This window comes from Limanda limanda, chromosome 18, assembly GCF_963576545.1.
Source record: "Limanda limanda chromosome 18, fLimLim1.1, whole genome shotgun sequence".
Taxonomy (NCBI): domain Eukaryota; kingdom Metazoa; phylum Chordata; class Actinopteri; order Pleuronectiformes; family Pleuronectidae; genus Limanda; species Limanda limanda.
Window position 1 is genome coordinate 137813 of NC_083653.1, and position 14748 is coordinate 152560.

The 14748-nt window shown below is 46.9% G+C and overlaps 3 protein-coding genes across 3 annotated transcripts; all 3 read left to right on the forward strand.

Annotated features, from left to right (window-relative positions):
- The first annotated feature begins 189 nt into the window (after nt 1-189).
- On the forward strand, nt 190-2658 carry LOC133024773 (C-C chemokine receptor type 6-like). The gene is made up of 2 exons (XM_061091945.1): nt 190-267; nt 1431-2658. Exons 1-2 carry the CDS (start codon nt 190-192, stop codon nt 2604-2606), a joined length of 1254 nt encoding a protein of 417 aa, XP_060947928.1. The 3' UTR covers nt 2607-2658.
- Nucleotides 2659-6027: 3369 nt separating this feature from the next.
- LOC133024630 (centrosomal protein 43-like) lies at nt 6028-7179 on the forward strand. The gene is made up of 5 exons (XM_061091792.1): nt 6028-6160; nt 6375-6437; nt 6717-6750; nt 6850-6916; nt 7008-7179. Exons 1-5 carry the CDS (start codon nt 6049-6051, stop codon nt 7077-7079), a joined length of 348 nt encoding a protein of 115 aa, XP_060947775.1. The 5' UTR covers nt 6028-6048; the 3' UTR covers nt 7080-7179.
- A 418-nt stretch (nt 7180-7597) lies between these two features.
- On the forward strand, nt 7598-10057 carry LOC133024774 (C-C chemokine receptor type 6-like). The gene is made up of 2 exons (XM_061091946.1): nt 7598-7675; nt 8882-10057. Exons 1-2 carry the CDS (start codon nt 7598-7600, stop codon nt 10055-10057), a joined length of 1254 nt encoding a protein of 417 aa, XP_060947929.1.
- Nucleotides 10058-14748: the final 4691 nt, after the last annotated feature.

Genomic DNA, 14748 nt, shown 5'->3' on the forward strand with positions numbered 1-14748 from the left:
TTTTTTCATTTAGATGACTTGGCCGTGGCCTTAAAAAATGTTGTGTGGTGTGACCGTAATATATATATACAATTTCTCAATAATATAAAGTCCCATTTGGGGTTCGGGTATGACCCATGTTCAGGCTGCTCTTGGGCTCCATCTTCATCAACCAGAACTGGTGCCAGCTGACTACTGCTTGAATTCAGCATGTCACCAAAGGTCCTCAGCATCTTCTCCAGCTGCATTGTTCTCACCTCTGGCAGAAGGTTCAGCCTGAGGAACACAGTCTGTCCAACAGCATCAGACTGGTCAAAGACTCACTGGAGAAGCTCAACACACAGATCCTCACTCTGTCATAAGCAGTATGACAATAAATGAATTGAACTTTGATACACACACCCACGCACACGCACACACACACAGTTAACGTTTTGAACACAACGATTGGCTTGTTCATTTCCTTTAGATACAACACACACACACTTCCCTTTCAGTCAGCAGTTTTCAGTGTGTTTACTGCTGCAGCTTCCTCCACTAACAGAGTCTTCACCTGAACGAGCGACAGCAGCCACGTCCAAACTCAAACTACAAACTGAAAAGCCGTGAGTCCGGATTTTATTTTCTAATTTTATTTATTTTCTTAAAATTGTGTTTGTTCTTATTCAACATCTGCTCCGATTCATGTTTCCTGCTCATCAGGACGATGACTGATAATATCTAGAAGTTTTAGAGGCTCAATCATAAAATCATTTAAAATGAGACATAAAGAATAAATAGTTAATGATTATAATTGGGATTATTACTAAACAGTTTATTATTATGTTCTCCACCCGTCAGGAGACGATGTCCACTTGTGTTCAACAGGCAGAAGTAGAGAAAGGGATGATGGTGTGATGAGGAAGCGTGTTACTTCAGGTGTGCCCCCCCCCCTCGTGAATGGTAATAGAACCTGTGGAACCATCAGTACCTGTGTTTGTTCGATAATGAAGAACAGAACATTCTTATCCTCCTTTGAATGTAAAGGACAGGTTCTGCTCGAGGTTCTCAAGTTAAAGAGTTTTTTCTCTCTCACCTTCTACGTGAAGAGCCTTGAGATCATGTTTATTGTGATTTGGCACTTCACAAATAAAACTGTATATAAATAAAATATTGAATTTAAAAGTCAAAAGCAAATCTTAGTCTCTGAAAGGTTCCGCTCAGCGTCTGTAATTTAACCCTCAAAGAGGAAGAAGAAGAAACCACAGCTTAACTGGGTCACACGTCTGTTCAACCACAACTGGAACACGTTTACCAGAAGCACACGAACATACAACGTGACACTTGTTCCACTTTCACCACATTCAAATTTCAGATTTTTACATCTGACTTGAAAAGGTCAGATTTTGTTGTCTGATTCATCTCACGTGTCAATCAAGGAGTTTGACGTTCTCTATTCTCTTTGTTCACAGCCGGAGAACAACAACATGAAAGACTCTTCGTTCATCCAATCGCTTTACGGCTACAATGACACCGATAACGGCTACAATGACACCGATTGGGACTACGAGGTGGTAGAACCTTGTACTTACGAGAACAACCGCAGAGTGCAGCTGGTTGTGGGTCAGTACGTTCACTCCATCATCTTCATCCTGGGCTTCGTGGGGAACAGTCTGGTGATCGTTACCTACGCCTTCTACAAGAGGACGAAGTCCATGACCGACGTCTATCTGCTCAACGTGGCCATCGCTGACCTGCTGTTTGTGGTGTCGCTGCCTCTCATCGTCTACAACGAGATGTGGGCGTGGTCCATGGGGCCGGTGGCCTGCAAGCTGCTGCGCGGCTCTTACAGTGTGAACCTTTACAGCGGCATGTTGCTGCTCGCCTGCATCAGCACGGACCGCTACATCGCCATCGTCCAGGCCCGCCGCAGCTTCCGCCTGCGCACGCTGCCCCACAGCCGCCTCATCTGCGCCATCGTCTGGACTTTTGCTTTTCTTCTGTCCGTCCCAACATTCTACTTTTACAACTGGTACGAGCCGATGCAAGCCCTAGAGTCCTTCATGTTTGAGGAACACGAGAGGAATGAGACCTCCGGACCTCCGCAGTTTGTCTGTGAGTTCAGGTTCATGAATGACAACACGGCCTGGACGACCAAGGTCGCCGTCCCCAGCACCCAGCTGGCCGTGGGCTTCTTCCTGCCGCTGCTCATCATGACCGTCTGCTACACCGCCATTATCCTCAAGCTGCTGAGTGTCAGAAACTTCCAGCGGCACAAGGCGGTCCGGGTGGTACTGGCCGTGGTGTTGGTGTTCGTCGCCTGTCACCTACCCTACAATATCGTATTGCTTTACAACACCGCCATCATGTTCGAGCAGCAGAAGTGTGAAGCGTCCGATGCCCTGAAGGTCGCCGAGACCGTCACGCAGACCGTCGCCTACCTGCACTGCTGCCTGAACCCGGTGCTGTACGCCTTCGTCGGGGTGAAGTTCAGGAACCACTTCAGAAGGATCTTCCAGGACCTGTGGTGTCTGGGGAAGAAGTACATGGCCCCACGCCGCTTCTCCAGGGTCACGTCTGAGGTCTACGTGTCCGCCCGCCGCTCGGTGGACGGATCCAGCGACCACGGCTCGTCTCTCGTCATGTGATGACGATCGCCGTGGACCTGGCGTGAGCGCTGGTTCAGTCCAAACTCAAATCCACAACAAAGGATGTTTTACTTTGAATTTTTGTCTTTTAATTTGGATGTTTTAACTAATAAAAATAAGAATATAATCTGTCGTTAAAAAGTCCCTTTTTTCTTTTGAAGATTTATTTTGATGAGGCAAAGAGTTTATCATAATCACACAGGAAACAAGTTCAGGTGAAATTTTGTAAAATCAGTACATTCACAGATTTGATCACATTAAGAGTTTTGTTTAATTTCTCATTTCATATGATCACAAGGTTTAAATTCAGATGAAATTAAATGTTTTAAAATAAAGTTGTCAAATGAAAATAATTGTTGATACTCTGACATGTTTTAATACTTTTTATCTTTACATTTTACAAAAGTGAAGGTGTCAGTTGGCAATCAAACCAGCAACTGTCACTTCTTCAGATGTTCTGGGACAGGAAGTCACTCCTAAGTAATTATTAACGATGTTTAGTAATTAATTCATTGTTCTGTGTCAGATGGTTTGTTCCTGGTCAGATGGTTTGTCCCTGGTCAGATGGTTTGTCCCAGGTCAGATGGTTTGTCCCTGGGCAGATGGTTTGTTCTGTGTCAGATGGTTTGTCCCTGGGCAGATGGTTTGTTCCTGGTCAGATGGTTTGTTCCTGGTCAGATGGTTTGTCCCTGGTCAGATGGTTTGTCCCTGGTCAGATGGTTTGTCCCTGGGCAGATGGTTTGTTCCTGGTCAGATGGTTTGTCCCTGGGCAGATGGTTTGTTCCTGGTCAGATGGTTTGTCCCTGGTCAGATGGTTTGTTCCTGGTGAGATGGTTTGTCCCGGGTCAGATGGTTTGTCCCTGGTCGGATGGTTTGTCCCAGGTCAGATGGTTTGTCCCTGGTCAGATGGTTTGTCCCTGGGCAGATGGTTTGTTCCTAGTCAGATGGTTTGTTCCTGGTCAGATGGTTTGTTCTGTGTCAGATGGTTTGTCCCGGGTCAGATGGTTTGTTCCTGGTCAGATGGTTTGTTCCTGGTCAGATGGTTTGTCCCTGGTCAGATGGTTTGTTCCTGGTCAGATGGTTTGTTCCTGGTCAGATGGTTTGTTCCTGGTCAGATGGTTTGTCCCTGGTCAGATGGTTTGTCCCTGGGCAGATGGTTTGTTCCTGGTCAGATGGTTTGTCCCTGGGCAGATGGTTTGTTCCTGGTCAGATGGTTTGTCCCTGGGCAGATGGTTTGTCCCTGGTCAGATGGTTTGTCCCTGGGCAGATGGTTTGTCCCTGGGCAGATGGTTTGTTCCTGGTCAGATGGTTTGTCCCTGGGCAGATGGTTTGTTCTGTGTCAGATGGTTTGTCCCTGGGCAGATGGTTTGTTCCTGGTCAGATGGTTTGTTCTGTGTCAGATGGTTTGTCCCTGGGCAGATGGTTTGTTCCTGGTCAGATGGTTTGTTCCTGGTCAGATGGTTTGTTCTGTGTCAGATGGTTTGTCCCTGGGGAGATGGTTTGTTCCTGGTCAGACGGTTTGTTCCTGGTCAGATGGTTTGTCCCTGGGCAGATGGTTTGTTCGTGGTCAGATGGTTTGTTCTGTGTCAGATGGTTTGTCCCTGGTCAGATGGTTTGTTCCTGGTCAGATGGTTTGTTCCTGGTCAGATGGTTTGTCCCTGGTCAGATGGTTTGTCCCTGGGCAGATGGTTTGTTCCTGGTCAGATGGTTTGTCCCTGGGCAGATGGTTTGTTCCTGGTCAGATGGTTTGTCCCTGGGCAGATGGTTTGTCACTGGTCAGATGGTTTGTCCCTGGGCAGATGGTTTGTTCCTGGTCAGATGGTTTGTTCCTGGTCAGATGGTTTGTCCCTGGGCAGATGGTTTGTTCCTGGTCAGATGGTTTGTTCCTGGTCAGATGGTTTGTCCCTGGGCAGATGGTTTGTTCCTGGTCAGATGGTTTGTCCCTGGTCAGATGGTTTGTCCCTGGTCAGATGGTTTGTCCCTGGTCAGATGGTTTGTCCCTGGTCAGATGGTTTGTCGCGGGTCAGATGGTTTGTCCCTGGTCAGATGGTTTGTTCCTGGTCAGATGGTTTGTTCCTGGTCAGATGGTTTGTTCTGTGTCAGATGGTTTGTCCCTGGGCAGATGGTTTGTCCCTGGTCAGATGGTTTGTTCCTGGTCAGATGGTTTGTCCCTGGTCAGATGGTTTGTTCCTGGTCAGATGGTTTGTCCCTGGTCAGATGGTTTGTCCCTGGTCAGATGGTTTGTCCCGGGTCAGATGGTTTGTTCCTGGTCAGATGGTTTGTCCCGGGTCAGATGGTTTGTTCCTGGTCAGATGGTTTGTCCCGGGTCAGATGGTTTGTTCCAGGTCAGATGGTTTGTCCCTGGTCAGATGGTTTGTCCCTGGTCAGATGGTTTGTTCCTGGTCAGATGGTTTGTTCATGGTCAGATGGTTTGTTCCTGGTCAGATGGTTTGTTCCTAGTCAGATGGTTTGTCCCGGGTCAGATGGTTTGTCCCTGGTCAGATGGTTTGTTCCTGGTCAGATGGTTTGTTCCTTGTCAGATGGTTTGTCCCTGGTCAGATGGTTTGTCCCGGGTCAGATGTATTGTTCCTGGTCAGATGGTTTGTCCCTGGTCAGATGGTTTGTTCCTGGTCAGATGGTTTGTCCCTGGTCAGATGGTTTGTCCCTGGGCAGATGGTTTGTTCCTGGTCAGATGGTTTGTCCCTGGTCAGATGGTTTGTCCCGGGTCAGATGGTTTGTCCCTGGTCAGATGGTTTGTTCCTGGTCAGATGGTTTGTCTCTGGTCAGATGGTTTGTTCCTGGTCAGATGGTTTGTCCCTGGTCAGATGGTTTGTCCCTGGTCAGATGGTTTGTCCCTGGTCAGATGGTTTGTCCCTGGTCAGATGGTTTGTTCCTGGTCAGATGGTTTGTCCCTGGTCAGATGGTTTGTCCCTGGTCAGATGGTTTGTTCCTGGTCAGATGGTTTGTTCTGTGTTAGATGGTTTGTCCCTGGACAGATGGTTTGTCCCTGGTCAGATGGTTTGTTCCTGGTCAGATGGTTTGTCCCTGGTCAGATGGTTTGTTCCTGGTCAGATGGTTTGTCCCTGGTCAGATGGTTTGTCCCTGGTCAGATGGTTTGTCCCGGGTCAGATGGTTTAGAAACGCGTCCATGCATTTGTTCCCTCTAGACTGGATTACTGTGGTTCTTTATTATCAGGACGTCCCAGTGAGTCTGTGAGAAGCCTCCAGTTGGTCCAAGATGCTGCAGCACGAGAGCTGACAGGAACCAGAAGAGATCATCTCACTGGCTCCCTGTGGAACTCTGAATATCAAGATCCTGCTCCTTGCATTTAAAGACCTTAATTATGAAGACCTTGACCTTCTTTGTGAAGAGCCTTGAGATAATGTATGATATGATTTGCACTATACAAATTGAATTGAGACTGTGTGCTGTCTGTGTTGCATGAAGGTTGAGGCCTCTGGGGCCAGAGAGAGTCCTGCAGGAGCTGCCTCCGATGCACCGAGACCAGGAGGAGCTGCAGGAAACAGTGCAGAGCAGAGTGACAGCAGGAATGGTCAGTTTGATTCTAAACATCTGCAGCACTCCCTAGAGGCTGCCGGGGTCATGACAGCAGACCACATCCAGATCTGTCCTCGAAGGTTGTTGGAACTAAACGTACTCCATTTGTCCTGAGGATGGCGCTAAAATAATTATCTAGATGATGATGTGAGAGGAAACGTCAGGAGGTCGATGTTTTTCTGATGCTGATGTTTTTATTCTTCTCGAAGGAAAATCGAAAGGATTCAGAGACTCGAAGGCCTCGAATGATAAAACTGGATCTTTTCATTTCGGTAAGATGCTGTCTTCTCAGAGCCAAAGACAGGTACTGTGAGCTCTTTATGATATGATGCTGCACATTAATAAGTGAGACATGTGGTCTCTGGTCTCGGTTCTTGAAATATTTTATGTAAGCGAAAGAATGCATTCTTACAAATAAGTTAATAATGAAAATCAAAGGACAAAACAGATCAAAGGTAACTCCTGGAGGTGAGGGCCATGTCAACCAGAGCTGCTGTACCATTACATCACAAGTGTATTAGAACCTGAAATCAATTTAATTGTTTTTACAGATGAAGATGTTGAATATGACGACGACTTCAACAGGTGAGACTGAAACATATTTTACCTAATGACATTTAAGATCTTTTACTTTATTTTTGTTAATTAAAGAAAAAATGTCAGTCATCGCTCAGATCTCTCCAGGAGCGAGCTGAGCATCGGCGAGGAGATCGAGGAAGTTTCCATCGAGGGACCCGACAGCAGCGACAAGGTGATGATGTCATAAGTGATTGTGATTCAGATCAGTCTTCATGATGATTCATTTTCCGGTGGTAACATTCTTTAACTTGTTTCTTCTGCAGCTCGATGAGACTCAGGACCTGAGTGTGTCTCAGCTCAGTCACTCCGCTGATTACATGGAGGAGGTGGCCTGACACTCCCATCATGCATCACTCTTCCACCAGGCACCTGTTTTTGTCATCAACATTTAAGTGTGTACAGTTTGACTTGACAAATAAATTGATTTGTATGGAATCATTGTTTTCTGCAGATTTATTAAGGAAATGACTCCAAGCCGTCAATGAGAGTCTTTGTTTTCCTGTAATAAAACCTAATTGGAATCAAGTTTACACACACATGTGTGTATCTATAGATATATATGGGTCAATGACGTATAGAGATTTTCAACAGGCCAATTTTAAAATACCCAAAAAATTAATCAAACATTAGGAATTTTGTGTACACAAAATCATATAAAAATGTGTTTTTTCATTTAGATGACTTGGCCGTGGCCTTAAAAAATGTTGTGTGGTGTGACCGTAATATATATATACAATTTCTCAATAATATAAAGTCCCATTTGGGGTTCGGGTATGACCCATGTTCAGGCTGCTCTTGGGCTCCATCTTCATCAACCAGAACTGGTGCCAGCTGACTACCGCTTGAATTCAGCATGTCACCAAAGGTCCTCAGCATCTTCTCCAGCTGCATTGTTCTCACCTCTGGCAGAACGTTCAGCCTGAGGAACAGAGTCTGTCCAACAGCATCAGACTGGTCAAAGACTCACTGGAGAAGCTCAACACACAGATCCTCACTCTGTCATAAGCAGTATGACAATAAATGAATTGAACTTTGATACACACACCCACGCACACGCACACACACACACAGTTAACGTTTTGAACACAACGATTGGCTTGTTCATTTCCTTTAGATACAACACACACACACTTCCCTTTCAGTCAGCAGTTTTCAGTGTGTTTACTGCTGCAGCTTCCTCCACTAACAGAGTCTTCACCTGAACGAGCGACAGCAGCCACGTCCAAACTCAAACTACAAACTGAAAAGCCGTGAGTCCGGATTTTATTTTCTAATTTTATTTATTTTCTTAAAATTGTGTTTGTTCTTATTCAACATCTGCTCCGATTCATGTTTCCTGCTCATCAGGACGATGACTGATAATATCTAGAAGTTTTAGAGGCTCAATCATAAAATCATTTAAAATGAGACATAAAGAATAAATAGTTAATGATTATAATTGGGATTATTACTAAACAGTTTATTATTATGTTCTCCACCCGTCAGGAGACGATGTCCACTTGTGTTCAACAGGCAGAAGTAGAGAAAGGGATGATGGTGTGATGAGGAAGCGTGTTACTTCAGGTGTGCCCCCCCCCCTCGTGAATGGTAATAGAACCTGTGGAACCATCAGTACCTGTGTTTGTTCGATAATGAAGAACAGAACATTCTTATCCTCCTTTGAATGTAAAGGACAGGTTCTGCTCGAGGTTCTCAAGTTAAAGAGTTTTTTCTCTCTCACCTTCTACGTGAAGAGCCTTGAGATCATGTTTATTGTGATTTGGCACTTCACAAATAAAACTGTATATAAATAAAATATTGAATTTAAAAGTCAAAAGCAAATCTTAGTCTCTGAAAGGTTCCGCTCAGCGTCTGTAATTTAACCCTCAAAGAAGAAGAAGAAACCACAGCTTAACTGGGTCATATATTGTTTCAGCTTCCAAGCTTCCTCCCATTGTTCAAAGTCACACGTCTGTTCAACCACAACTGGAACACGTTTACCAGAAGCACACGAACATACAACGTGACACTTGTTCCACTTTCACCACATTCAAATTTCAGATTTTTACATCTGACTTGAAAAGGTCAGATTTTGTTGTCTGATTCATCTCACGTGTCAATCAAGGAGTTTGACGTTCTCTATTCTCTTTGTTCACAGCCGGAGAACAACAACATGAAAGACTCTTCGTTCATCCAATCGCTTTACGGCTACAATGACACCGATAACGGCTACAATGACACCGATTGGGACTACGAGGTGGTAGAACCTTGTACTTACGAGGACAACCGCAGAGTGCAGCTGGTTGTGGGTCAGTACGTTCACTCCATCATCTTCATCCTGGGCTTCGTGGGGAACAGTCTGGTGATCGTTACCTACGCCTTCTACAAGAGGACGAAGTCCATGACCGACGTCTATCTGCTCAACGTGGCCATCGCTGACCTGCTGTTTGTGGTGTCGCTGCCTCTCATCGTCTACAACGAGATGTGGGCGTGGTCCATGGGGCCGGTGGCCTGCAAGCTGCTGCGCGGCTCTTACAGTGTGAACCTTTACAGCGGCATGTTGCTGCTCGCCTGCATCAGCACGGACCGCTACATCGCCATCGTCCAGGCCCGCCGCAGCTTCCGCCTGCGCACGCTGCCCCACAGCCGCCTCATCTGCGCCATCGTCTGGACTTTTGCTTTTCTTCTGTCCGTCCCAACATTCTACTTTTACAACTGGTACGAGCCGATGCAAGCCCTAGAGTCCTTCATGTTTGAGGAACACGAGAGGAATGAGACCTCCGGACCTCCGCAGTTTGTCTGTGAGTTCAGGTTCATGAATGACAACACGGCCTGGACGACCAAGGTCGCCGTCCCCAGCACCCAGCTGGCCGTGGGCTTCTTCCTGCCGCTGCTCATCATGACCGTCTGCTACACCGCCATTATCCTCAAGCTGCTGAGTGTCAGAAACTTCCAGCGGCACAAGGCGGTCCGGGTGGTACTGGCCGTGGTGTTGGTGTTCGTCGCCTGTCACCTACCCTACAATATCGTATTGCTTTACAACACCGCCATCATGTTCGAGCAGCAGAAGTGTGAAGCGTCCGATGCCCTGAAGGTCGCCGAGACCGTCACGCAGACCGTCGCCTACCTGCACTGCTGCCTGAACCCGGTGCTGTACGCCTTCGTCGGGGTGAAGTTCAGGAACCACTTCAGAAGGATCTTCCAGGACCTGTGGTGTCTGGGGAAGAAGTACATGGCCCCACGCCGCTTCTCCAGGGTCACGTCTGAGGTCTACGTGTCCGCCCGCCGCTCGGTGGACGGATCCAGCGACCACGGCTCGTCTCTCGTCATGTGATGACGATCGCCGTGGACCTGGCGTGAGCGCTGGTTCAGTCCAAACTCAAATCCACAACAAAGGATGTTTTACTTTTAATTTTTGTCTTTTAATTTTGATTTTTTTTAACTAATAAAAATAAGAATATAATCTGTCGTTAAAAAGTCCCTTTTTTCTTTTGAAGATTTATTTTGATGAGGCAAAGAGTTTATCATAATCACACAGGAAACAAGTTCAGGTGAAATTTTGTAAAATCAGTACATTCACAGATTTTATCACATTAAGAGTTTTGTTTAATTTCTCATTTCATATGATCACAAGGTTTAAATTCAGATGAAATTAAATGTTTTAAAATAAAGTTGTCAAATGAAAATAATTGTTGATACTCTGACATGTTTTAATACTTTTTATCTTTACATGTTACAAAAGTGAAGGTGTCAGTTGGCAATCAAACCAGCAACTGTCACTTCTTCAGATGTTCTGGGACAGGAAGTCACTCCTAAGTAATTATTAACAATGTTTAGTAATTAATTCATTGTTCTGTGGCAGATGGTTTGTTCCTGGTCGGATGGTTTGTTCCTGGTCAGATGGTTTGTCCCTGGTCAGATGGTTTGTTCCTGGTCAGATGGGTTGTCCCTGGTCAGATGGTTTGTTCCTGGTCAGATGGTTTGTCCCTGGTCAGATGGTTTGTCCCTGGTCAGATGGTTTGTTCCTGGTCAGATGGTTTGTCCCTGGTCAGATGGTTTGTCCTGGGTCAGATGGTTTGTTCCTGGTCAGATGGTTTGTCCCTGGTCAGATGGTTTGTCCCTGGTCAGATGGTTTGTTCCTGGTCAGATGGTTTGTCCCTGGTCAGATGGTTTGTTCCTGGTCAGATGGTTTGTTCCTGGTCAGATGGTTTGTCCCGGGTCAGATGGTTTGTTCCTGGTCAGATGGTTTGTTCCTAGTCAGATGGTTTGTCCTGGGTCAGATGGTTTGTCCCTGGTCAGATGGTTTGTTCCTGGTCAGATGGTTTGTCCCTGGTCAGATGGTTTGTCCCTGGTCAGATGGTTTGTCCTTGGTCAGATGGTTTGTTCCTGGTCAGATGGTTTGTCTCTGGTCAGATGGTTTGTCCCTTTTCAGATGGTTTGTCCCTTGGCAGATGGTTTGTTCCTGGTCAGATGGTTTGTTCCTGTTCAGATGGTTTGTTCCTGGTCAGATGGTTTGTTCCTGGTCAGATGGTTTGTCCCTGGTCAGATGGTTTGTTCCTGGTCAGATGGTTTGTCCCTGGTCAGATGGTTTGTCGTGGGTCAGACGGTTTGTTCCTGGTCAGATGGTTTGTTCCTGGTCAGATGGTTTGTCCCTGGTCAGATGGATTGTTCCTGGTCAGATGGTTTGTCCCTGGTCAGATGGTTTGTCGTGGGTCAGACGGTTTGTTCCTGGTCAGATGGTTTGTTCCTGGTCAGATGGTTTGTCCCTGGTCAGATGGTTTGTCCCTGGTCAGATGGTTTGTTCCTGGTCAGATGGTTTGTTCCTGGTCAGATGGTTTGTTCCTGGTCAGATGGTTTGTCCCTGGGCAGATGGTTTGTTCCTAGTCAGATGGTTTGTCCCTGGTCAGATGGTTTGTTCCTGGTCAGATGGTTTGTTCCTGGTCAGATGGTTTGTTCCTGGTTAGATGGTTTGTCCCTGGTCAGATGGTTTGTTCCTGGTCAGATGGTTTGTTCCTGGTCAGATGGTTTGTCCCTGGTCAGATGGTTTGTTCCTGGTCAGATGGTTTGTTCCTGGTCAGATGGTTTGTCCCTGGTCAGATGGTTTGTCCCTGGTCAGATGGTTTGTCCTTGGTCAGATGGTTTGTTCCTGGTCAGATGGTTTGTCTCTGGTCAGATGGTTTGTCCCTTTTCAGATGGTTTGTCCCTTGGCAGATGGTTTGTTCCTGGTCAGATGGTTTGTTCCTGTTCAGATGGTTTGTTCCTGGTCAGATGGTTTGTTCCTGGTCAGATGGTTTGTCCCTGGTCAGATGGTTTGTTCCTGGTCAGATGGTTTGTCCCTGGTCAGATGGTTTGTCGTGGGTCAGACGGTTTGTTCCTGGTCAGATGGTTTGTTCCTGGTCAGATGGTTTGTCCCTGGTCAGATGGATTGTTCCTGGTCAGATGGTTTGTCCCTGGTCAGATGGTTTGTCGTGGGTCAGACGGTTTGTTCCTGGTCAGATGGTTTGTTCCTGGTCAGATGGTTTGTCCCTGGTCAGATGGTTTGTCCCTGGTCAGATGGTTTGTTCCTGGTCAGATGGTTTGTTCCTGGTCAGATGGTTTGTTCCTGGTCAGATGGTTTGTCCCTGGGCAGATGGTTTGTTCCTAGTCAGATGGTTTGTCCCTGGTCAGATGGTTTGTTCCTGGTCAGATGGTTTGTTCCTGGTCAGATGGTTTGTTCCTGGTTAGATGGTTTGTCCCTGGTCAGATGGTTTGTTCCTGGTCAGATGGTTTGTTCCTGGTCAGATGGTTTGTCCCTGGTCAGATGGTTTGTTCCTGGTCAGATGGTTTGTTCCTGGTCAGATGGTTTGTTCCTGGTTAGATGGTTTGTTCCTGGTTAGATGGTTTGTTCGTGGTCAGATGGTTTGTCCCTGGTCAGATGGTTTGTCCCTGGTCAGATGGTTTGTCCCTGGGCAGATGGTTTGTTCCTGGTTAGATGGTTTGTTCGTGGTCAGATGGTTTGTTCCTGGTCAGATGGTTTGTCCCTGGTCAGATGGTTTGTCCCTGGTCAGATGGTTTGTTCCGGGTCAGATGGTTTGTCCCGGGTAAGATGGTTTGTTCCTGGTCAGATGGTTTGTCCCTGGTCAGATGGTTTGTTCTGTGTCAGATGGTTTGTTCCGGGTCAGATGGTTTGTTCCTGGTCAGATGGTTTGTTCCTGGTCAGATGGTTTGTTCCTGGTCAGATGGTTTGTCCCGGGTCAGATGGTTTGTTCCTGGTCGGATGGTTTGTCCCTGGTCAGATGGTTTGTCCCTGGTCAGATGGTTTGTTCCTGGTCAGATGGTTTGTTCCTGGTCAGATGGTTTGTTCCTGGTCAGATGGTTTGTTCCTTGTCAGATGGTTTGTCCCTGGTCAGATGGTTTGTCCCGGGTCAGATGGTTTGTTCCTGGTCAGATGGTTTGTCCCGGGTCAGATGGTTTGTTCCTGGTCGGATGGTTTGTCCCTGGTCAGATGGTTTGTCCCTGGTCAGATGGTTTGTTCCTGGTCAGATGGTTTGTTCCTGGTCAGATGGTTTGTTCCTGGTCAGATGGTTTGTTCCATGTCAGATGGTTTGTCCCTGGTCAGATGGTTTGTCCCGGGTCAGATGGTTTGTTCCTGGTCAGATGGTTTGTTCCTAGTCAGATGGTTTGTCTCGGGTTAGATGGTTTGTCCCTGGTCAGATGGTTTGTTCCTGGTCAGATGGTTTGTCCCTGGTCAGATGGTTTGTTCCTGGTCAGATGGTTTGTCCCGGGTCAGATGGTTTGTTCCTGGTCAGAGGGTTTGTTCCTAGTCAGATGGTTTGTCCCAGGTCAGATGGTTTGTCCCTGGGCAGATGGTTTGTTCCTGGTCAGATGGTTTGTTCCTGGTCAGATGGTTTGTTCCTGGTCAGATGGTTTGTTCCATGTCAGATGGTTTGTCCCTGGTCAGATGGTTTGTCCCGGGTCAGATGGTTTGTTCCTGGTCAGATGGTTTGTTCCTAGTCAGATGGTTTGTCCCGGGTTAGATGGTTTGTCCCTGGTCAGATGGTTTGTTCCTGGTCAGATGGTTTGTCCCTGGTCAGATGGTTTGTTCCTGGTCAGATGGTTTGTCCCGGGTCAGATGGTTTGTTCCTGGTCAGATGGTTTGTTCCTAGTCAGATGGTTTGTCCCGGGTCAGATGGTTTGTCCCTGGTCAGATGGTTTGTTCTTGGTCAGATGGTTTGTCCCTGGTCAGATGGTTTGTTCTTGGTCAGATGGTTTGTCCCTGGTCAGATGGTTTGTCCCTGGTCAGATGGTTTGTTCCTGGTCAGATGGTTTTACCCTGGTCAGATGGTTTGTTCCTGGTCAGATGGTTTGTCCCTGATCAATTGGTTTGTCCCGGGTCAGATGATTTGTTCCTGGTCAGATGGTTTGTTCCTGGTCATATGGTTTGTTCCTGGTCAGATGGTTTGTTCCTGGTCAGATGGTTTGTCCCTGGTCAGATGGTTTGTCCCTGGTCAGATGGTTTGTTCCTGGTCAGATGATTTGTCCCTGGTCAGATGGTTTGTCCTGGGTCAGATGGTTTGTTCCTGGTCAGATGGTTTGTCCCTGGTCAGATGGTTTGTCCCTGGTCAGATGGTTTGTTTCTGGTCAGATGGTTTGTCCCTGGTCAGATGGTTTGTTCCTGGTCAGATGGTTTGTTCCTGGTCAGATGGTTTGTCCCGGGTCAGATGGTTTGTTCCTGGTCAGATGGTTTGTTCCTAGTCAGATGGTTTGTCCTGGGTCAGCTGGTTTGTCCCTGGTCAGATGGTTTGTTCCTGGTCAGATGGTTTGTCCCTGGTCAGATGGTTTGTTCCTGGTCAGATGGTTTGTCCCTGGTCAGATGGTTTGTAGTGGGTCAGACGGTTTGTTCCTGGTCAGATGGTTTGTTCCTGGTCAGATGGTTTGTCCCTGGTCAGATGGTTTGTCCCTGGTCAGATGGTTTGTTCCTGGTCAGATGGTTTGTTCCTGGTCAGATGGTTTGTTCCTAGTCAGATGGTTTGTTCCTTGACAGAT